General features: G+C 52.5%; 1 protein-coding gene and 1 long non-coding RNA gene across 2 annotated transcripts in view; both read left to right on the top strand.

The window, feature by feature from the left end:
• The window catches only part of LOC119102431 (leucine-rich repeat-containing protein 45-like), a 3690-nt gene extending 453 nt beyond the window's left edge, over positions 1–3237 (top strand). The window contains exons 2-6 of the mRNA XM_037225797.1: positions 879–1016; positions 1406–1556; positions 1889–2041; positions 2558–2605; positions 3164–3237. Coding sequence (XP_037081692.1) covers positions 879–1016; positions 1406–1556; positions 1889–2041; positions 2558–2605; positions 3164–3237 — 564 coding nt within the window. The remainder of the gene's footprint in view (positions 1–878; positions 1017–1405; positions 1557–1888; positions 2042–2557; positions 2606–3163) is intronic.
• Positions 3238–7069: 3832 nt separating this feature from the next.
• LOC119103915 (uncharacterized) lies at positions 7070–8814 on the top strand. The gene is made up of 3 exons (XR_005094840.1): positions 7070–7112; positions 7345–7466; positions 8501–8814. It is a non-coding gene; the product is annotated as an uncharacterized LOC119103915 (long non-coding RNA).
• The last annotated feature ends 14339 nt before the right edge of the window (positions 8815–23153 follow it).

Here is a 23153-nt window from a genome sequence, read left to right as displayed (position 1 = left end):
TTGGTTCATATCTTTGCCACCTATGACTGCATTAGGAAATCGCACTGATAGTGTTCATAAACCCCCTGCACTGTTCACACACATGTGTGAGTTGACACAAACAGCTGAATTCAATGCAGGGGTACAGCCAGGATTTTCTTACAGGAGGGGCCAGAGCTTGTTGAATTTACATCATCCTAATTTCTGATTTTCTGTCAGGTGCCCTCTGTGGTGAAAAATGTGGGCCTCAGGGTGGGAAGGGGAGGGGCAGGCCACCTGTGCCCCTTCCTTGGCTGTACCCCCAATCCAATTCATTATGTTTTGATTATGGCAGGATCCCTTTGGTTGGGCTTCAGAGTGCATGGCAAGCAGGGTGCTGCTACTCACTTGCACCCCAGCATGCATGATAGGTCTTCATTTCCATTCTCTAACTGTGAAATAGTTAAAATTAGTTCTGATTTTCAGGCATGTCTTTAACACAGCTTTCTGTTCAAGAATTCCATTTTACAGTTCACAGTCATGTCCAGCAGATCTAAAGGCAGAGGAGTTGAATAGTGTGTTGGTTTTAGTCTAATTAGTATCATTCTTTCATGTTGAAGTGAATGTCCTTTTTGCAGCACAACTAGGCTTGCATTTTTACATAAAAACTGGTCTATGCCCTGCCATGGTCAATTCCCAACACATGACCACTTTATTCTATCCAGCATATGCCATATGAATATTTTCTAGGCAGGCTGACTGCACATTCCTGTTTTGGTTACCAGCGTAGGGCATGCCTGCTTCCCATGATCAGCCGTTCTCCTGTCGATTGCACAGTGGGCGCTGTCCCACACCACACTGCACCTCTTGCCGGGCGCTAACGGCGTCCCGCGCGCGGTGCGCCGCCGTACCGTGAGCAGGACGGACGGCGACTGGACCTGTCCGGCAGCGACGTCCCGACCGAGCAGGCGGCCGTGCTCGGCAACCTGCTCTCCACCACAGCCGACGTCACGCAGCTCTGCCTCAACGACTGCCTGCTCTCCGAGGATGCCCTGAAGGTGGGCCGCGCGCGCGCCGCCGCCTGTGACGTGGCATAGCGCTGTGCGGATAGGGCGCAGATGAATCAGTAGATGTCCGCCTCCAGTGACGTTCGGGCGTCGCAGCAACCGTACGCAGCTAAACATGCTCCCTAAACTACAACGCACGACGTCCGTTATTTGCATTTTGCCGCTGCAGTATAAATTGTGGAATTATAGATTCACAGTGCTTTGTTCCTTCTTCTTATCCGATCAGGCCAGTCGTCTTTGTGACTCCGTTTTGTTGTGTTTGTTTGTTTTGTTTTTGTTTTTGTTTTTTGCTTCGTGGCATCCGTTTCTGGTGGCCTGTCGCTGGTTCTGCTTTGTGGCTGCTGAGCCTCTTCATGCTCACTGACGGCCTCTGTCTCCAGGCACTGTGCCTAGGCCTGTGCCTGAACACATCGGTGGAGCTGCTGGAGCTCCGGGGTAACAACGTGCGCGGCCCAGGCACGGAGCACCTGGCCACCCTGCTCAAGAAGAACGGCCGCCTGCGCGCGCTCACACTCGAGTGGAACAACCTCGGTGAGTCGGCACACGTCACCTGACGCTGCCCGCAGGCGTTTGGCTGCCGCGCCTGCCAACGTCGCCACGCTGCACGAGTGCGTGTCGGGGAGACCTTTCCCTTTACGAAGGGCGCTTTTCGCAGGTGGTCATACCGATCTTAGTGGTTGCAAACGATGGCTGGCTTAGCTTTGCTACAAAAGACTCACGGTGTCTCATTTTCACGTAGCTTATGATCATTTTCTGTCAGAGATGGCTGGGACATCGCCATGTTCTGTAGTCGGCAGCCACGCTTTGATGGCGTCGTGGCCGCCGCGAGGTGCGTATCTGGACGCGTCTCGCGCCGTCGGCAGGCCTGAGCCCGCCGTCGTTCCGCGTGTTTGCCGACGCGCTGCGCACCAACCGAGGCTTGACGTCGCTGGACCTGCGCAGCAACCAGCTGGACCACCAGTGCGCGGCGTACGTGGCGCGCGCCGTGGCCTCCAACCGCCACCTCAGCCACCTCGGTAATGGGCGGGAGATGTGGGGAAGAGAAGGGCCAGGCGCTCTAACTGGGCAAATGTAGGCCATCCTTACGCAAAAATCAACCAATGCCCAACCACGACATTCCCCACGATATGGTCACCGTCATTCTCTCCGCATATGCCTGCCGAATATTTGCATGCATGCGTGCTTGCATGTCCCCTGTTCGGGTGCCTATCATCGCCCATCGTTGCTTGAGGTGGGACTGTGCGGGTTGTTCCATGATCCATAATTACATATTGTAAATTGTTTTCGGTGTGTGCCATATCGGTCACGGGTGATGGCTAACGAAATACCCACGCTGATACGGCGGGCTTGGCCTGGGTCAAGTCAGAGATGCTAGATTCGATGCCCCTCGGTCTTGTCGTCGGGCGCTGCATGCGATCGAGCGTTCCGGCCCGTCTGTCTGCCATCTGCTCCGACACGCGGGGTGTTAACCGCCCGTTGCCTTTAGTGCGGAGACGCCGCATGTTAGCACCACACGTCCGTCGTGCCCCCAGACCTGCGCTGGAACGGCGTGGGCGTGCTTGGCGGCTGGCCGCAGCCTGGTCGACGCCCTGCAGGCCAACAGGTCACTACTGACCTCGTGTCCGGTGGACGGTAACGCCCTGCCGCCCGACCCTCGCCAGGCCATCGGTGAGATGTCCGGCTGCTGCTGTGGAGACGTGCTGCGGTGTCAGACCCGTGTCTCTCTTCCCCTGCTGTCGGGTGTGAGACCCTTGTCTTTCTGCCTCTGTCCGAGGTGTCAGACCCGTGTCTTTCGCCTCTGTGGTCTGGGGTGTCGGACCCGTGTCTTCTTCGCCTGTGCTGCCCGTGATGTCAGACCCGTGTTTCGTCTCCCTGCCGCTGTCTGGGGGTCAGACCCACATCTCTCCGCCTCTGCTGTCCGGGGTGTCAGAACCCGTGTCTCTCTGCCTCTGCTATCCAGGTGTCTGACCTGTATCTCTCTGCCTCTGTCCGGGGTGTCAGACCCGCGTCTCTCCTCCTCTGCTGTCCGGGGTGTCAGACCCGTGTCTCCTCTGCCTCTGTGTTGTCCGGGGTGGTCAGACCCGTGTCACTCCGCATCAGCTGTTCGGGGTGTCAGACCCGTGTCGTGGCTGTTACAGCTCTCCGGGTCCGCAACAACCAGAGCTACTGGAGTCGGAGGCGGCACCAGGCGACCGAGCGCATTCCCTCCTGACGGCGCAGATTCAGGTGAGACCCTGCCGGGCGCCTAACGTTCGGCCGTAGCCTGCCCGCCCTGTCGCACATCGCCTGCGGCACGACCGCGTGTCGAGGCCGATAGAAAAGTTGATCGCCGTACACATGTCTGTTAGGCAACTGCACTGGGAAGTGAGGATTTCTTGTCGGCGGTGAGACAAATATTCCGTTCTTGGACTGTATTGCTGTGAATCTATATGAGTGACGTTCATGTGGAGCCGAGCTGGTCATATGTGGACTCGATGTGAGTGACGTGAGCTGATGCTCACATCACTCACATCCGTGGTGTTCTCACATTCCGTGTGTCACTCACATTCCATGGGTGTTCGATTCGTGGGCGTAGCGTGCGGCTGAGCGGTGCGGGCATTGCGGACGTGCCGTGCCCGCCCACGACTTCCGTGGATGTTCAGGTGAATGTCCAGACACTCGCACAGAGCTCCCTGTACAGAGCTGTGGACGCCAGGTGGATGGAGTGTTCCGGACTCTGGAGACGGAGCGGGCGTCCTTCTCAGGAGTCCAGGCGTGAGTGTTACTGTCCCCCGCACCGGCACCTTTTGGCCCAGCGCGCCGGCCGTGTACGCTGGCCTTGGTATGGAAAGTCAGCGATTTCGGTACATAGGAAGGCCATTGTTTTTTCCGTATACTTAACGCAGTTCTAAGGAAGGGATTCCCTATTTGCTAGATAAGAGCTGATGGTACTGATTGAGATACATGTAAATTCTCAAGCCGTGAGCGTCCCTGACTCACAAGTTGGCTGACAGGCCGAGGTGGATAGTCTGAGATCAGCGAAATCAGAGTCAGTCGTGATTTTTCCCAGCGTTTTACTCCAAAAGTGTTGTGATGCCGGCTTTTATGCAGCTTGGACACCCAGCAACGTTATAGACAAAAGTCGCTGCCAGCTAGCGTGAACGTGCATCATATTATGTAGACAATTTCTCCGCTTTGTTTTAGTGACCTGACCTTCCCAGCTGGGTCAGCTTCAGGAGGCGCTAGAGGAACGGAAGGCAGCCGCCCAGCTTCTCACCTCCAAACTGTCTGCCACCACTGCCAAGCTGGAGACCACGGAGAAGGACAGGTGGGGGCTAGCTGGTATCTTACACTAACAGCCGTTACGAATGCCGCCGAGTTTGGCCTCATAATCTCACTGGCAACCAAAAACACTTCGTCACCAGGGCGGAACTGGAGGAGGAGTTGACAAGCTGCCGGGCCGAGCTGGCCTCCGTGAACACCACACGGAAACAGGAGCAGGAACAGCATAAAGAGGTGCGTGGATGTGGCTAGTTTCGGTGTGATGGGATGTTTGTGTACGGTCATGTGTACTTCAGCTTGGAGTGAGCGCGCTCTGCATCTCTCTTCCCTCCGAGTCCTCTGGAAGCAACCGGATAACACGCCAACCCCGCTGGGACGTCTGCTTGGGACCTGACATAAGTGATGTCTGACGTCACCAAGCGCCCTCATCCTGTCTGACGGGATGTGATGTGACGCCACCAGGCGGCGCAGCGGGCGGAGCAGCAAGCACAGCGAGCAGGCGGCGGAGCTGGAGCGGCGGCTGGCCGAGGAGCGCCAGCTGCGGCTGCAGGCCGAGCGCCAGCTGGCCGAGCAGGCCGCCAGGGCCGACCGGCTGCAGCAGACGGGCTTCGGCTGCAGACGCTGGTCGGCTCGCTCCGGGACGACGTCCAAGGTCAGTGGGCGGAAGGCCCTCCCTGGGATCGGATGGGGCCGGACCCTCGCGGGGGACGAATGTAACTGGCGATGCGCCCGTGCGTGGGGAACGTATGCGCCTCTGAGAGCAGTGGACCTTGTGAGGCCCCGGGGGTGGGTTGGTGGGCTGCTATCTTCGGAGGCCGTTTAGTATCATCCCACAGTTTGCTGGCGCGAGCGCCGCGAGTCAGGGTAGGGCGCGGCGGTGAGAGGGATCAGCTGGCGGGTGTCCGTGCATTGCTGGCCGATCAGCCGACTTGCGTCGGCAGCTAGGTCGCCACCTGCCACCGTCGCCAGTCGACCCCTGACCCGCTCTGACCGGTGTCACCAGCGGCCACCGAGCGGGAGCAGCTGAAGTGGCGCGCCGAGGCCGAGGCGGCCGACGAGCAGCGCAGGAGCCAGCTGGCCAAGGTCAAGGAGCAGGCGACGGCCGCCGCCGCCAACCTGCAGGTGTGCTCCGACGCGCGTGACTGCTGACGTCACCACAGGAGAAGCCTGGCTCGGCTGTCACTGTCACCATGGTGACTCCATCCCCCCTCCCCTGAAGACCTCTTGTCACTGAAGGTGATCTCTTGATGAACCGATCTGCGTTTGGGGGACGAGCTTACGCACTCATGCTCTGCCAATCTTGACAGATTCCACCCTTGTCTTATTATGAGCAGACTACCTGTAACCTTCAGCCTCCTTTACTGCTGTTAACTGGCCCAGCTGAATCGGATCACACCTCACGCTTCTCCCCGCCTCTGCTGCCAGACCCAGCTGCGCCTGGGTGATGAGCAGAGGGTCACCCCTTGCGCTCCCCACCTCTGCTGCCAGACCCAGCTGCGTTTGCGTGATGAGCAGGCGGTCACCCTTCACGCCCCTCCCAGCCCCTGTTTCCAGACCCAGCCGTGTTTGGGTGGCGAGCAGAGGGTCACCCATCACGCTCCCCGCCGCTGCTGCCAGGCCCAGCTGCGCCTGGGTGGCAAGCAGAGGGTCACCCGTCACGCTCCCCGCCTCTGCTACCAGACCCAGCTGTGTTTGGGTGGCGAGCAGAGGGTCACCCCTCACGCTCCTCCCCGCCCCTGTTGCCAGACCCAGCTGCGCCTGGGTGACGAGCAGAGGGCAGCTCTGGAGGCGCAGCTGCACGAGGCCGGCCAGCGGCTGTACACCGTCTCCCGAGAGCACCAGGAGGAGCTGGCCGCGCTCCGGCTGCGACTGAAGCAGCAGGAGGTACGCCTGGCGCGGCGCTGGCAGGTCACGCCACGGCCGTGGCAGGCGCTGCTGAGAGCTGACAGATATCAGTGCTGCGGAAGATGTGTAATGTGCGTGATGTCGGCATCTGCGGTTTGCACGTGTCACTGTCCAAGCCACTAACCGAGGTTCGATGCTGAAGAGGAACACGGACACAATTTATATGGATTATTTCCAATGCTGCGAGGCGTTTGGTGATTGGTTACCTGTAAGGAGACTGGCCCGTCCATTACAGGACGACCGCTGCCAGACTCTGCAGGCCCAGGTTGACCACGTCCACTCGCAGCTGGCATTGGCCGGCCAGGAGAGGCACCAGCTGGAGACAGCCAATCAGCGGCTGCAGGGCAAGACGCACCAGCTGGAGCTGGACGCCCGCACGCTCCGCTCCGAGGTGGAGTGCCTCACCAAGGTGACGGCGGTGGAGGACCTTCGTGGGCGGCGCGGTCCAACTGTACCCGGCCGACACACCGCCATGGGGACCCAGCCCGGTCCGATAACGGCCCGAACTTCCCGCAAATGTATCTTGCCTTTAACAGTTCTGGATCAGCTTGGACCGCGCGCGGTCGTTGGTGGCGGTATCGTGATGATGATGATGATGATGATGATGATGATGATGATGATGATGATGATGATGATGGCTGCGCCAAGGTAATGGCGGTTTTGCGTGGAGCCTTATTGTCGGTGGTGCACGATCTTCTGGTGTCGCTCGTTAGGAGTTGGATGGCCCGATGGCCTGTCTGTGAATGCCCCGTCTCTGACTAGTGGAACTGACCGATAGCATGGCGTCCAACAGGAGGTGGAGCTGAAGCAGAGGGAGGTCCAGGGAGCCGTGGCCAGAGTCAGGACCGAGCTGCAGGCCGAGCTGGACGGCATCGAGCTGCGAAGGCGCTGCACCAGCAGACGGAGAAGACTCTCAAAGAGGTCAGTGACCCGGACGTGAACTCGGGCCGGAAGCTGTTTGTCGGAACGTGCGAAATGCATTGCCCGGTCCATTCACGGCCTGGTAGAAGACGGAGCCAGCGTGCGTCCTCGCCTGGACCCGTTGCCTCGCGGTGTGCGATGTCAATGGTCGCATTCCGTAGCGAGTGGCGCCGCCCAACCAATGACCGTTGTCGGTTCGCACACGTGACTGTGTCCCGACCCGTGTGGCCAGACGCGCTCCCAGCTGGCTCGGCGGGAGGAGGAGCTGGAGAAGGAGACGCGACGGCACCGCGACGACGTCAGAAGGCTGCGCGATGAGCTGAAGCGTCGGGAGACGGAGATCATGAGGAACAAGTACGTGACGGCGGACTGGGACCGTGGCAGCTCGCGGTGCCCGCTCGAGTTACGGACGCTGTTCACCGCACCCTTGTCCGGGAGATATTGGCTAGTTTTCGTTTTTTGTTTTTGTTTTTCTGGAATGCTAACGCAGGCCGGGAGTCTTCGAGCGATGTTTCTTTCTTTATACTGATGTCACCAGCTCCTCGGTTGTTAATGAGGAGTGTGCGCAGCACGAAATGACCAAGGCAGGCTGCGCGCCCTGACAACCTCAGTTGTTATTATATTTTTGGGAGGTGTTGGATACCTCGATTACTTTGCTAACTGCGTCAGTTTATAATTTCTTTTTCCGACTTATCTGGGTTCTGGGAAAATTTCAGCTGATATGGGGTTAGACCGTGACCTTGAGGGAAAACATCCAGTGCTAACATCCGGTCCGTTTGTTCCATACCATAAGTGGGTTATGTCGATTAGCAGTTTTGTTATTGTCGTTGGGTTTTGTCTATAGGAAAATAGCGGCAATTTAAGTTTGCGTTCAGTGAAGTCGTGGATAAACCACAATTTAGTCACAACATTAAGCATCTTGGAACGGAATTCGCAATATGCCGCACATGATACGATTCGTGGTATGATCAGCGTACGCTGTATGCCTTGTCGAGTCGCACGTTTTCGATTGGTTCTGGGCATCCAGCGAATCGGACCGACTTGAAGGTGGGACGTAGGGATAGCGTCACAATGGAGGCGTGAGATATCGAATGAACGGAATTAAAGCCACACGACAGGGTGGTTATCAACAGTTCACAGTTTTGCATCAATCGCTTTGTATCGACCACAAGAACATCACTGTAATCGAGAACGACTAAGATGCCAGGGTCGCCGCGCGTTTATTGGTCTCGAAATTGTGTGGTGCCTTCACCACATCATCTGTTCGCTGCAAGATTGCGGCCGCTGTTCTCACGCAGGTCCAACAGCTGCAGCGACTCTGGTGGGGCTGAGATCTCGGCACCAGCCGCGCCGAGCATTGTCCCCCCCCCTCTCCCCCTTTTCCATAGGGAGGACGAGCTGCAGCGCGCCGCCATCCTGCACGGCGCGTTCCGCAACTACTTCAGCGCCTCGCCGCAGCGGAGCGGCCGGCTACGTCGGGGCTCGTCCGCAGCGGACCCGGCAGCGGCAGCGGCCGCTGAACCCGAGGACGACCACTGAGAACGGGACCGGACCGGGTCCGGAGCTCGGCCACGGCGGCGGAGCAGGGGTCCAGACCATGGCGACCTGAGCGGGGGAGTTGCCGGGACCGCCCGACCAAAGACGTGCGAGGTGAAGTTGCCTTGCGTCCTTCTGTGGCGCAGGGACGGGACCAATGCCGACATTGTGGCGCCTAAGCCGTCAATTTCGCTGTCAGTTGCATACAGGTGCTTGCATAGGTGTTTGGCGAGTGTTCAGTGTGTTTGTAACGTTTCTAGTCATCGAGGACCAAATACAGTCTGCATGGAGATTTGCCATGTTTGGCGCGGTATAGTGAAGGCGAGCTGGCTGCATGTATGGAGCCTTGTATTCCTTTGGGAGAACCTTAGTCTTGATATATGTCATGGCACCTCAAAACCGAATGTAATCACCGAAAAGGCTACAAAAGCACCAATAATTGAAAACAGGGGGCACGTGTCATCCTCCCTAGGGCTGAGAGGCCCAAAAGGCCTTCTTCGGGACCAACAAGTAAGGGCCCGATTTGAGGGCCCGAAAGGCCGGCCGAAGTTTGTGTTTAGGGGCCACAGCCCGCTAGGCCGAGCAATCCAATGCCAGCCAGAGGATCCTGTGCACTGTTCGGGGGACCCCCTGAGTGAATATGGACCCATACGTCGATCATGCACCACCAATACCGCACAGCCGACCCCGTGTTGGTATGAGCCTTAGGGCTCACTTCCCACGCAGGGACAAAACCGGCCCCGCGACTTACATTAACCGGGGCCCCTGTACCTGTCGGGGCCCACATCGCTTAACAGGGAATCCTGCGTTGGTATGGTGTCCCTGGGGCCAACCAAAAGCAGTGTCTGACGGGCCCGAAGAGCGTCCCGAGCGCCCACGATCAACGGCCCGGTTGGACGGTAAAGGGGCTTGAAGGGCTGGCTTAAGGTCACATATATGACAGCAGCCTGTGACCTGAAATATCAGTCAGAGGGCCTCTTTCAGCAATTGAGGACCCGGCGAGACAATGTGGGGCGTTTATAACCGACCAGAGACCACCAACACCGAACAATTCGCTCCGTGTCGGTCTAAAACACCGAGGCCCATTTGCCAAGCAGGAGCAGGACGGGGCCCACGATTTGCATTGGTCTGGGTCCCTGAAACAATGGCTGGGCTCCTGTGTCAGTCACGGGCCCACAAAGCCTAACAACTTGTCGTGTGTCAAGGGTCTCGAGTCGCTTACGGGACCATTTGCTGAACAGGGACGGGACGGGACTGACCCCGAATGCTAGAGGGCCTCTCGCGTTGATCAGAGCCGTTTGACAGTGAAAGAGAGCATGCGAACTTGCGATAACAGTTCACATTGAGACCATGGAAGGGCCCTGTGTCAGTCAGGGTCCCCAGTGCCGAACGGTGGGCCGTCTAGCCCAATGTCAATCATGGGTGTGTTAAGCGGAACTAGAATAGATGTGCCAATTATTGGACTACCTGCGGCGATCAGAGATGCTGTTGCGTCGACGAGGGCTCCCGCGTTGATCCAGGACTGACCTCGCGGGTCAGAAGGCCTCCCGCGCCAGGGCGGCGACCAATGTGACATAACGTGTCCATTAAGGACTTCCGGATCGACCAGGGGATCCCCGCCCCCCGTGCCGCCAGAATGGCAGCTGGAAAGCTGCCCGCGCTAGGATGGAACGACCTGCGAGCTGCAGTCCAACAATAAGGGAACATGGTGTTGTTTCTTGACCAGAGCAGACGAAGCAGGCATTTGCACACTTGCTTCGCTGAACGTTGGTGCGATACGAGATGGAGTGCCGAAGTGACGTGTGGAAATGCTCTTCTGCTGTTCGCGACCTACCACAGACTCTACGTCTTTTTATCTTCCCATCATACATCATGTTGATGATCTTTGTAGTGCTGTCGCCAGATGGCTAACCTCTGCTCTTGTTGCATGGTTCGTTTAGCATGCGTCCAGATGGCTTTTTGGATACCCTCGCCCGGGTGGGGGTCAATTGACCCGCCTGAGATCTCAGCAACTAAGAGAGGTGGAGAGACCACCAATTTAAGAGCGTGTCTTGGCCTGTACTTGAACCTACTTACGCAAAAGTTTGAGGTTCCTAGGTCATGACGTTCGGGTCAAATAAGGTCAAACGAAATTAAACGTCAGGCTAGTGCCCAAAGTTCCCTCAGAACTTAGATACCTGTTCTAAGTAAGAGGTGACATGCCTGTTTAAGGTCAGTAACGTTTTTTGACCTTCTGAAGCTTATGGTGACACAAATCATACCAGACTGCTTTGCGTTTTGCATTTGAATGAGTGGAAAAGATTACGCTAGGCAGTATGCTCCTTATAAAAATGTTGATCTGAGTCATTCTTGGTCAGTGACCTATTCTGAACTTTAACAATTCCATGGAATATTATGCCGTCGTTCCTGCTGCCAAGAAATTTAAAATAAGCACCAGAAACTACCCCCTAACTAACAGCAAAAACTAACAGTAAGCCTTAGAGTAATAAAAAAAGGTTTATTTCGACCTTGGTCTAACCCTCACCCTGACCTAGGTTAATATAATTTGCTCATTCAATTGCTGTGTTGCCTATAAAAGTATCTCATAGATGTATGGCTTCGTCTAACACTCCGTTGTTGCGTAAGATTGAAAGATTACCTAGAAACTGACTTCGCTGAATCTATGACCTGACTTTGACCTGCCACAGATCAGCGACCTTACAAGACGCATCGAAATTTTTGATACTACACGATCCGCTTTTCAAATGCCTACAGAAATTTGGCATGGCTACGCCGTGCCGTTCGGAAATCATTCCGGAAAAAAATTTTTCTGGGGGTCAAATTAACTCCCGCCCGAGCGCATACCAAGGGTGTTCAAAATCGCTTTGCTCCATCTGGCAGGTTAACTACCAAACGGGGCGGTCATCTACCATACAAAGCGTAGTAACAACATGCAACGCGCTTTACAATATACTGTTCTTTTCTGCCACATCTGATCCGCACAACCATGCTCGTCATACAGATGTTTGATGTCACGTAGCCTCTTAGACGCATGATATGCCACCTGCACTCACAATTACGTAGTATGAATAACGTCAAGCTTTAAAAGTCCCAGACAAGGTCGGGTGAAAAGGCACACCTTGCGTCATTCGTCATCATTTTCGTAATTAGACATTCGCATCCATGTGTAAGCCCTCTTTTCGGCGTGGGTCTGGTTATATACCATAGGTGTTTGTAGCTGCAAATGCCATTATATTTTTCGCGAAGTATTATTTCTCCATGTCATGCAGGTGGTGCCTCTTTGGTACGAATCATTTGTGTACTTGTCCATGGTGTTTATGCCATCGCCCTGCCGGTCTCTAAAGCGTATGCTTCCTTGAAGTCAACAGGTACGCACCAGCGGCTGCGTCTATCACGACGCATTTCGCCAAATGCCAGCAACGCAATGACACTCTAGCGAATAATGCAAGGATGATATTAATATCATGACACTTTGTCGCGGTGTTGCCGCCTGTGGTCAGCTGCTAGATGCCTTACGCCTACCTTATGGCGTGTTCCGTTTCAAGAGCATTTGTAATGTGCTCCGCACAAGGTGCTCGCTGCTGCCGTTGCCATCAGCGCGCGGTACGCCCTGACCGTCATAACAGGGAATGTTCTACATTTAAAAAATATTGAAACTGGATCAGACACGATGAAATAAGTTCATTTAAAACTAATGGCATGCTTTTTAAGAGAAAAAGAGTTCTCTAGGCAACGCAATTTATCTGTTGAGTAAATATGCCCCTCAATACGTCACTGTTTGATGACGTCATCACATCTTGCAAAACATTGATTGAGAGCCAGTTGGCGGCCGGCATATCTGGAAATCGTGCTCACGAGCTTCAAATATGGACGACTCGAAACTTCAACTTTTCTTGGCCTTGATCGCTGCATGACGCTGGAATGCCAGGAAATAAATGGCGTTATTATGGTTACAAGCATGCCTGAGTGACCTTGAAATACCCCTCCCCGAAATATTCAGCACATGTTCGCGAGCGTGTCGCTCAGAAACTAGAAGGGTTTCGGTCGTATGAACTTGAGGCTATGAATGTAACCAATGGTCTTCAGATGGCCACACGAGTTCAAAATCCCGTACAAATGTGGAACACTCTCTTAATAAGGCATAAAAAACTAATGAAACTGCTTCTGTCATATCCCAACACACTCACACACACACACACACACCACACACACACGCACACACACACACACACACGCACACACACCACACACACATGCACACATATATATATATATCATATATATATATATATATATATATATATATATATATATATATATATATATATATATATATATATATATATATATATATATATATATATATATATATATAATCTCTCTCTCTCTCTCTCTCTCTCTCTCTCTCTCTCTCTCTCTCTCTCTCTCTCTCTCTCTCTCGCTCTCTCTCTCTCTCTCTCTCTCTCTTCTCTCTCTCTCTCTCTCTCTCTCTCTCTCTCTCTCTCTCTCTCTCCTCTCTCTCTCTCTCTCTCTCTCTCTCTCTCTCTCTCTCTCTCGCTCTCTCTCTCTCTCTCTCTCTCTCTCTCTCTCTCTCTCTCTTCTCTCTCTCTCTCTCTCTCTCTCTCTCTCTCTCTCTCTCTCTCTCTCTCTCTCTCTCTCTCTCTCTCTCTCTCTCTCTCTCTCTCTCGCTCTCTCTCTCTCTCTCTCTCTCTCTCTCTCTCTCTCTCTCTCTCTCCTCTCTCTCTCTCTCTCTCTCTCTCTCCTCTCTCTCTCTCTCTCTCTCTCTCTCTCTCTCTCTCTCTCTCTCTCTCTCTCTCTCTCTCTCTCTCTCTCTCTCTCTCTCTCTCTCTCTCTCTCTTCTCTCTCTCTCTCTCTCTCTCTCTCTCTTCTCTCTCTCTCTCTCTCTCTCTCTCTCTCTCTCTCTCTCTCTCTCTCTCTCTCTTCTCTCTCTCTCTCTCTCTCTCTCTCTCTCTCTCTCTCTCTCTCTCTCTCCTCTCTCTCTCTCTCTCTCTCTCTCTCTTCTCTCTCTCTCTCTCTCTCTCTCTCTCTCTCTCTCTCTCTCTCTCTCTCTCTCTCTCTCTCTCTCTCTCTCTCCTCTCTCTCTCTCTCTCTCTCTCTCTCTCTCTCTCTCTCTCTCTCTCTCTCTCTCTCTCTCTCTCTCTCTCTCCTCTCTCTCTCTCTCTCTCTCTCTCTCTACATAAAAAGGCGGCCTTCGCTTTTGGTTTTTCGACACTATGACATGAAAGTTCTTACGCTGAATAAAGTCAACATTACTTAGACTTTCCACGCGCCAGGGGGTACTGTTTAAACACGACGCTGTAATTCTAAATAACTGTCGTATTGGCGGTGTTCAATATTTCGAGCTACGCCTCACGATGCCCAGAAACCGCCACCACTCTCCCTCCGAGTGTGTTGTTTCTTCAGGATAAACACATCTTGAAGGATTGAATACTGTCAATATCAGCGGCATTCAGCATAATAACGCCGTGCAATCAGTACCTTCTAACATATTGAAGGTATGTTACAAATCATATTTGACAGCAGTAAACCTAAAAATCCAGAAGCTCCAGATGTCTCAAGACACATGCTCTCTAGAAGCCTCAAAAGTCTCTAGAAAAATACCTTAGCACTTTGAAAAGCACTAAGAAAACATCAACCCCTGGGAAACAGATTAGTCACCACATTTCATCCATTCTGTCGAAACCTTGACTATGCACCCGATCAGTAATGTGATTCGATACCTCCTTGCCCAATCCACTGTCATGATCTTGCTTCGAGCATATTTTAACCTCTTCTTTGATGAATGGGACATACACCTCCCGATCAATATAAGAAGATTTTACATTTTGCAACAAACGATGCATTGTGCCGCTCAACACTATAAAGCACAAACCATATCGTTGGTTAAAACGAGACAGCTTACCTTTTGTTGGACGAATTTTCTGACTTTAATAGACAATGCAACGACATTGGACGTTGACGAAATAGTGAAATGTTTCAACATCCCACCTGGTTAGAAAAGAAGTGCTGTACTTTCTGGAAAAGTGGCCAGGGACGTAATACCTTTGAAACAGCATGTAAAGCATTTCACACTATTGGACAAGTACTGCACAGCTTACCTTGCATGTGGAATTCACCAGTCTCCATCAAGGCTATGCGGCCTTCTGCCAGCACCCCAGCCTGCCAGCGTTATATACAAAGGAACGGCTTTCTGCTTAGAGGCACGGTTTTCCACTCAGTCAGCATCCGTCGACATCTGGGACCCCATGTACTCGCTGACATCGAGCGACACGGCACCTCGCTAAAACAAATGATGCAATCACTTTGGTCACTGCCACACAACCAGGCACATTGACCAAACTTCACGTTCACACGCTGACCACAGTGCTTACTACCGCAGCAGCTTTCAGTGTCTTTCTAGCCATAGTAATCCTTGTCGCTTACATCATTCGGCTGCGGTGTGTGAAGCCAACGCTGCGCGTATCCTTCCGAACCCAAACGCTCCGCCTGGCTCTGAAATTCAAGGAAGATCAGCAAGTGATCTGGATCGTGACAGACCGGGCGAAGGCAGGTCACCCGTCATGGGACAGCTGACTGTGCTCCGGTCTCCGGTCTGGCGGTGCTCCGTTCGGACGTCTGATCTTGATCACGGCAATGCCCGCTCGCCTTCCGCCGCACCACCGCTAGGCCGCTTCATCTGACAGGGCTACTGGGTACAGCGCACCAGAGTCAGCATTACACCACGATGTAGTCCAGATCCATGTGCTCAAGTTCCAGTCACCTCAGATCTCATCAACGACTGCGGGTGTCGAAATGCGTTCTTTTGGCCACTGCTCCCCCACCCCACCGCAATATCCGATTTGGCCCCTCAACGGTGGTTTCGCCCCCCAGCCTTCTTAAACCAAACTACAAACTGGAGATTAAAACTGGGAGATCAAAATTATGTCAGTCTTAAGGAACGTTTACAGAAAGTTTTGTTCTACGGCTTGAAAGCTCGCGTGGTCCAAGCTATGTTATGTCATTCTTTTACTACTCGGTTCTGAAACAAGGTTCGACCTCCCCAGACGAACGGTCGCTAAGGTGCCAGCTCAACTAGCAGCGCTTTTACCATCAACCTGCCTTGCGCGTGACATGGACGTAATGGTCGTTCCATTTGCCATACAATAAAATTGAAGCGGGTTATGGTCGATTTCCCTTCAGTGGCGTAACAGCCTGGAACACATGAACACCCAAGACATGGGCCTGGGCGTTTTGGGAAAGGTTGAGCATCATTTTCTGAAATGATGCGTAGACGAATGCTTGTACTTGTGAGTGCTTACAGCGGCTTTCAAGACTCCCCCCTCCCTCCACCCAATGATTTTGAGAAATCGACACCCATGTCACCAACACATCCGGAAAGTTCGTGACAAGGCCGGCAGATCACGCAGTATCACAATATCACACACGCATCGTATCACGGTACACCGCACAGATCACACGTATCACAGTTTGCGCGTATCACACAGTATCACGCGTATCACCAAGTCACCACATGAGTCGAAGAGCGGCCCGCCGGAGCCGCTGCAGCGAAGTCAACGCTGGCCGCCGCCGGCTCCAACGAGCGCAAACGGGTCTCTGCTTTGATTGTATCACCGACCGTCCCAGGCAGCCCGTCCCAGGCAGACCGTCTCAGGCAGCCCGTCCCTGACAGCCAGTGGGCGCGCTGTTGTCCACACCATCTCAACGGCTCAGACGTATAACTCCGAGTCAGCTGTTCAGCTGTGCGTCAACTGACTCAACTGGAGAAGCCGCCGTGACCGCCGCTGCGAGCGCAGGTGCCTGATCAGCACCTGGACGCCGTGTCGCGCCGCGCCGCGTCTGCACTCCTTACCGACCCGCCGCGCACCGAGTGAACCCGCCCGGACTGTCGTCAGTAGAATGCGTGGGCCAGGACACAGCCCTGCCGCTCGTGCTGTGCACTGACACTCAGTCTGCTCAAAAGTAATCACGGTAGCAAGCATGCGGTGACAAGTATGTCCAATTATTACAACAGACCGCCCGATGTAATCATTCTATTGCTAGTAAACGCGTGTGACATTATGTTCCATTACCGTTTATATATATATATATATATATATATATATATATATATATATATATATATATATCATGATCAGCATGTTCATGTTTTTCATATCGTTTACCACAATGGAAAAGCAACCTTTACTTTTTAACGCTTTACATTGATACGCCACGCAATTAACTCCACGGTGCTAATATGTCCCGCTCGCCGCAGCCTGTCATTAAGCGCAGCAAACGTCACGTCTGCTTAGGAATTTTTAGTGCGGATAAAGATAGTGCGAGTTTTTCATTTTGATGATGTTATTTAAAAATGTACTAAATTGAAATGGACTCTGCATTGCATTATATGACCTGGATGGATGCGTATCGGCTGTGCAGTTATCACAATGTGCGTTACAATTTCCAGTCATGTTATGCTCACACTGACCAATTAGGACGACGAAAATTTTTAAAAGATTTCACGATACCATCGAAAAGAGCTGACGCTATGATTTAACGGAGCATCACGGTAACAAAGACCCGCAGGATTTTACAGAATTCTAGATGTCTTAAGATACTCTCAAGAATCCTTAGAACTCTTAAGAACGAGAAAAGCACTAGGAGAGCACTTAACGCACTAGGAAAGCACTCAACCCTGCTGGGAAAGAGTCACCACATGCCATGTGTTCCGTCGCAACATAAACTATGCACCTCATCCGTAATGCGATTCGATACTTCTTTTTAAAAAGTCGCCCTCGACACCTCACAAACCAGCTGATGCATCAGATAGTTCTGGGATCACAAGGCGATCCCACTCTCTGTGATTAGTTTAGCCTACGATCGCGCGATGTCGTACTCGCTTCTCATTGGGTAACACATTTTCACATATCACATATGTTTGTATCATAAATATCACATCATTTCGTGTCGCATGATCATGACTCGTTTCCGTTGGGGGTAGAATCTAAGGCGAGCCGTTTATTACCTTGTATGCTCTGTTCGTGAGCGTAAATCAAAAGTCACAAGGTATAATAATCACACACACACACACACACACACACACACACACACACACACACACACACACATATATATATATATATATATATATATATATATATATATATATATATATATATGCATATGTATATATACAATTATATGCTATATGTATTTATGTATATATACATATGTATACTTATGTGATTAAATACATAAGTATATCACATAAGTCACACCGAAAAATAGAAGCTATGAGCTGATAGGATTCATTCTTGCCTGACTCGCGAGAACGACTGACACGCGCGAGGTCGCCACTCTAGTCTACTGTCACGCACGCAGTTAGAAATCTGCTACAAGTTCGTTGACTCAACATAAGAACTTTCAGCTCATAAAGCTGCATTTTATATACCTGTATGTTGAGTAGACTTCTATCGGCTATAGGCCTACTTGGGTTCACCGTAGCCCCACTTATGCGGTGACAGCAATCGCTTGCCTTAGCCAATCAGAGTGTCGCTCGCGCCATTTTCATTGGTGTCAACCTGCGTGCCGTGCGAGCGCAAGCGTGCGAACAGTCTGGCGCGTGGGCGAAAATGTTCTTATTGGTCGGACGGGGGAACTTTCTCAAGCGTGGGAGCCGTTCGGCACCGGACCACGGACAGATCACGTGTCGCGTGGGAGTTGGTCTGTCGCTCGGAGAGCGTACTGGTTGTGTAGGGGTTAATCTGCGCGTCTGGTACACCAGGGGTACACGGTTCGATTCCCGGCGGTGCATGCCCTTCCTGCGATGGTGACAGGCAGGCGCCGTCATAAAGTCTCAGCAGCCGAGCAGCATTGGCTCTTAAAGTCCCAATGGCAAGGCACCGTTCAGTTGACGCCTGCCACATGCTTACCGTTGTCGCAGATCACGCCAAATGCCTGAACATCACCTAAGCCTTAGAGCGTTTCAGTGCTCACTGGTGTGCACAGTACTGGTTGTGGTTTGACACCGGCACTAAACACGAAAGCATAAACATGTGTTTGCCAGCTTTATTATGATAATAAAAAGGGCAACAGTAAAACTCATGCAGTGACAGAGTTGTAATGGTGTCATTCCAGGTCAAGGCCATGCAAGGTGAGTGATGTCAAGTCGTGATCAGTTCAGGTCACCTGACATGAGTCTGCACCTTTGTTTCGTATAGCAAACATATGGGTCTTGTTTAAAAATGCGTCGACCGTATACCCATTTACTTGCCACAAATAGGCGTAGCAAATTATTGTGGTTCAAAACTTCTCACCTTTGCCCTTGGAACTAAGTGACGCTCTCAGCAGCTGCGGCTGTATGGCGTCGCCTGTCTCTTACCCTGGTATAAAGGTCGACCTTCGCGTGGAATCGATCCCCGTGTATGGTGTCGCCTGCCTCTTACCCTGGCATAAAGGTCGACCTCCGCATGGAATCAATCCCGTGTATGGTGTCGCCTGTCGCTTACCCTGACTTAAAGGTCGACCTCCGCGTGGAATCAATCCCCGTGTATGGTGTCGCCTGTCGCTTACCCTGACTTAAAGGTCGACCTCCGCGTGGAATCAATCCCCGTGTATGGTGTCGCCTGTCGCTTACCCTGGCATAAAGGTCGACCTCCGCATGGAATCAATCCCGTGTATGGTGTCGCCTGTCGCTTACCCTGGTATAAAGGTCGACCTCCGCGTGGAATCGATCCCCATGTATGGTGTCGCCTGTCGCTTACCCTGGTATAAAGGTCGACCTCTGCGTGGAATCAATCCCCGTGCTTCTTTTTTCCCAGACGCGCAGCTTGAAGGGAATTCTCCACATCTGAAGATATTGTAGCAAGCATCAGACGTGTTGAAATAAGCTCACTTATTACTATTGGTATACCTCTGAGTGGAAAAGGCTGCTAGAGACGACACAGTTTCTCTGTTAAGTAAATGCACTTCTCAATACGTCATGGTTTGATTACGTCATCGTACCTTACACAACATTGATTGAGAGCTTACTGACGGTCGTTTTATCTGAAAATCGAGCTTACGAATGTCAGATATGAAAGACTTGACAATTATGTTTGTCTCGGCCGTGATCACTGCATGGTCAACGAAACAACAGGAGTAGAATGACATTACTACAGCGAAATGGATGCCCTTCCTGGCATCCATTTGGATGCCAGGATTCCTTGGCATCCATTTGACATCCAAATGGAGGGCCCTTCCTGCTAGCGTGCCGGGGCACTCTTGTCAATCACGGGCCCTTCCACGTGTTCTTTCCACTCGCCAGAAAGGCTCGTTGGGCTATAGCCGGGGCCCCATATGTTAACCTGCCGGGTTATTCTTGGTTGCTCCGGGGCCCTTTACTTGGGTCTCAGTTAACCTCCGACACACTTGCGATGTGCTCATGGACCCTCTTCATTGGTCCAGGGTGCTTCCAATTCTCTGTCACTTGCTTAGGGCTAGGGGCTGGGGCATCTTGTCGGGGGCCATCTGACGGCCTGCTTGGGCACACCAGTCGTTCGGGGACCATTCACACTGGGTCTTGGGTACTTCTTTTCTTAATTGGGGGCCTGCGCTTGGGGGGGGGGGCTATCTGATAACCTGCTCGGGCACATTCAATCGTTCGGGGAGCCCTCTACATTGGGCCTTGGGCACATCCTATTTGAATGGGGCCATACGCACTTGTCGGGGGCCCCCTCTGTTCGCCTCCTCGGCCAAACTGGATGGCTCGTGGGACCCTGCACATTGGTTCTTGGTGTTTGAATTTAGAGCCCTCTGCTCCTAGCGGAGTCATCTGACAGCCTGTTCGGGTACACTCCATCTTTCGGGGGCCCTTTGCACCGGGTTTTGGGTACTTCTTATTTGAATGGAGGGCCTTACGCTCCTATCGGGGCCTTTCTGATAAGATGTTCGTGCCCATTCAACCGGGGAACCTCTACATGTGGTTTTGGGTACTTGAGTGGAGGGCCCTCCGTGCTTTTCGGGGCCCTATTTGCTAACCTGCTGTGGCGCACTCGATTTTTCGGGCCCTCTACATCGTGTCATGGGTATTTTATATGTGAACGGAAAGTCGTACGCTCTTGCCGGAGGCCCACCTGTTAACCTGCTCGGGCACACTCAACTATTCGGGGGCCCTCCACGTTGTGTCTTGAGCACTTCATATCTGAATGGAGGGCCCTACCTACTTGTCGGGGGACCCTATCTATTCGCCGCTTCGGCCACACTGAATAGTCTGGGGGCCCTGCACATTGGGTCTTTGTGTTTTGAATTTAGGGTCCTACACTCCTGTCTGAGGCACCTGATAATCTGCTCGGATATACTCCATCTTTCGGGGGCCCTCCGCACTGGGTTTTGGGTACTTCTTATTTGAATCGAGGGTCCTACGTTCGTATCGGGCAACTTCTGATAAGCTGCTCGAGCACATTCTATCATTATGGGGCCATCCACATAAGGTCTTCGTTGCTTCCCATTCGAATGGAGGTCCTACGCTTTTGTTAGGGGCCCCATTTGTTAACCTGCTCGGGCACACTCAATCATTTGGGGGCGCTCTTCATTGTGCTTCGGGCATTCCTATTTGAATGGAGAGCCCTACGCTCTTGACGGGGGCCTATATAATGACCTGCTCTGACGCACTGGACCATTCGGGGGTAAACTGCATTGGGTTTTGCATACTTTCTATTTGAACGGAGAGCCCCACGCTCTTTTTGGGAACCTTACCTGTTAACCTGCTCGGGCACCCTCGATCGTTAGGGGGCCCTTTACATTGGGTCTTGGGTAATTCGTATTTGAATGGAGGGCCCTACGCTCTTGACAGGGTCTTTATATGTTAACCTTCTCGGACGCACTCGATCGTTCAGAGCCCTACACATTGTGCCGCGAGTATTTCTTTTTTGAATGGGTGACCCTATGTTCTTGGCGGGCCCCATCTATTCAGCTGCTCGGGCCGGTAGCGGATGCAGAGGGGGAGGGGCGGAGGGGGGGAGGCACATGGCTATACCCCATGGACCATGTCGAGAGGACCTGAAGGCTCCGAATGGGCCCCATAACCAGCCGGATGACGTAGTTTTCTTACAACAAATACACAACAAATTTGGAAGCCTTTGGGCCTACAGATGACCAAGAACAATTGTTAGCAAAAATAAAGAGTTCATAAGCAGGCCAAACTATTTTTTGCTGATTGAGAAAGCGTTGCTTGGGGGAAATTTTGGAGCTCATTGCGCTGTCTAGAGCCATTACGCTGTTGGTTTTCTGGCCCTTTAGGTCTACTTGTCGGATCGATCTGATCGCTACGGAGCTTTCCACGTTACCCTTGGTCTCTTTGTATTTTCTCGTAGGGCCCAATGTGCTGTTCGGACGTTATCAGCCTCCATGCCTGAGCACTGTTGATCCATCAAGTCTTCCTCCGCGGATTCTCCACATTCGCCCGAAAGGCTCTCTACGCTTTTTCCAGACCCCATATGCCAGGACACACCCAGTTGCTCAGGGGCCCCTCATTTAGGTCTCAGGCTCTTCAGCTCGCTTGGAGGGCCTTGTGCTGTTGCTAGGGCTTTTATAAGGTAAGTCACGGAGACACTCGACGCTCAGGGGCCATCTACTTTGATCGAGGGCTCTCTCCCTTTGGTCCTATTTGCGGAGGATCCTTCACTCCCATCGAGGCTCGTGTTCTTAACCCGCCCGCGCTCTCTTGATCGCACAGGGGTATTGATTCATGGTCCTGGATAATCCCCCTTCGCTCGGAAGGTCCTGTGCTTTGGTCGGAGCTTTTTATGCCAGCTTGCCGAGGCACTGACGGTCGTCCATGGGCACACCACGTTGGTCTTGGGTTCTTTTTGCTTGCTCTGCGAACCCTATACTTGTTGACGGGAGCCACTTTGTTGGCCTCCTGCGGCACCCATGATCGCTCAGGTTTCGTCCCTATTGGCCTTAGTGCCTCCGCCTCAGAGCAGCGGTCGAGAATGCGCCGATGAATTTTTACGCGCAACTGCCGAACGTAATTTTACATGCCGCCGACGTCGCATGTGTCATTTTCATTAGCTATTGAGTGCGTCACACTTATTATACTAGTGCACCACGTTCTTAACATATTTAGAACTCTAGGATACATTGTATTCCTTCATAACAGAGGAAAATTATACACTACTCATCAGCCGTCAACTGATTACATCGCCCAACCGGCTAGCCGTAAAACATAAGCTAGGAATCAAGCCCATGCTTTTAGCCTCGAAATTACAGCATTTAAGATGATCTGTAGAAAGTGAGTGAGTTCTATGTGTATGTATGCGTGGCACGCCTAGCTTTATAAGGCCGTGCACAGTAAGATGGCCTTCCGTATTCATGAAATAAATGAATAGGTTAATACATACATGCATATATACGTACCTATACACACACACACACACACACACACTCACACACACACACACACACACACACACACACACACACACACACACACACACACACACACACACACACACACACACACAC

Source organism: Pollicipes pollicipes, unplaced genomic scaffold (assembly GCF_011947565.3).
Source record: "Pollicipes pollicipes isolate AB1234 unplaced genomic scaffold, Ppol_2.1 Scaffold_5724;HRSCAF=6776_pilon_pilon_pilon, whole genome shotgun sequence".
NCBI lineage: Eukaryota > Metazoa > Arthropoda > Thecostraca > Pollicipedomorpha > Pollicipedidae > Pollicipes > Pollicipes pollicipes.
This window is presented reverse-complemented; position numbering and strand designations above follow the sequence as displayed.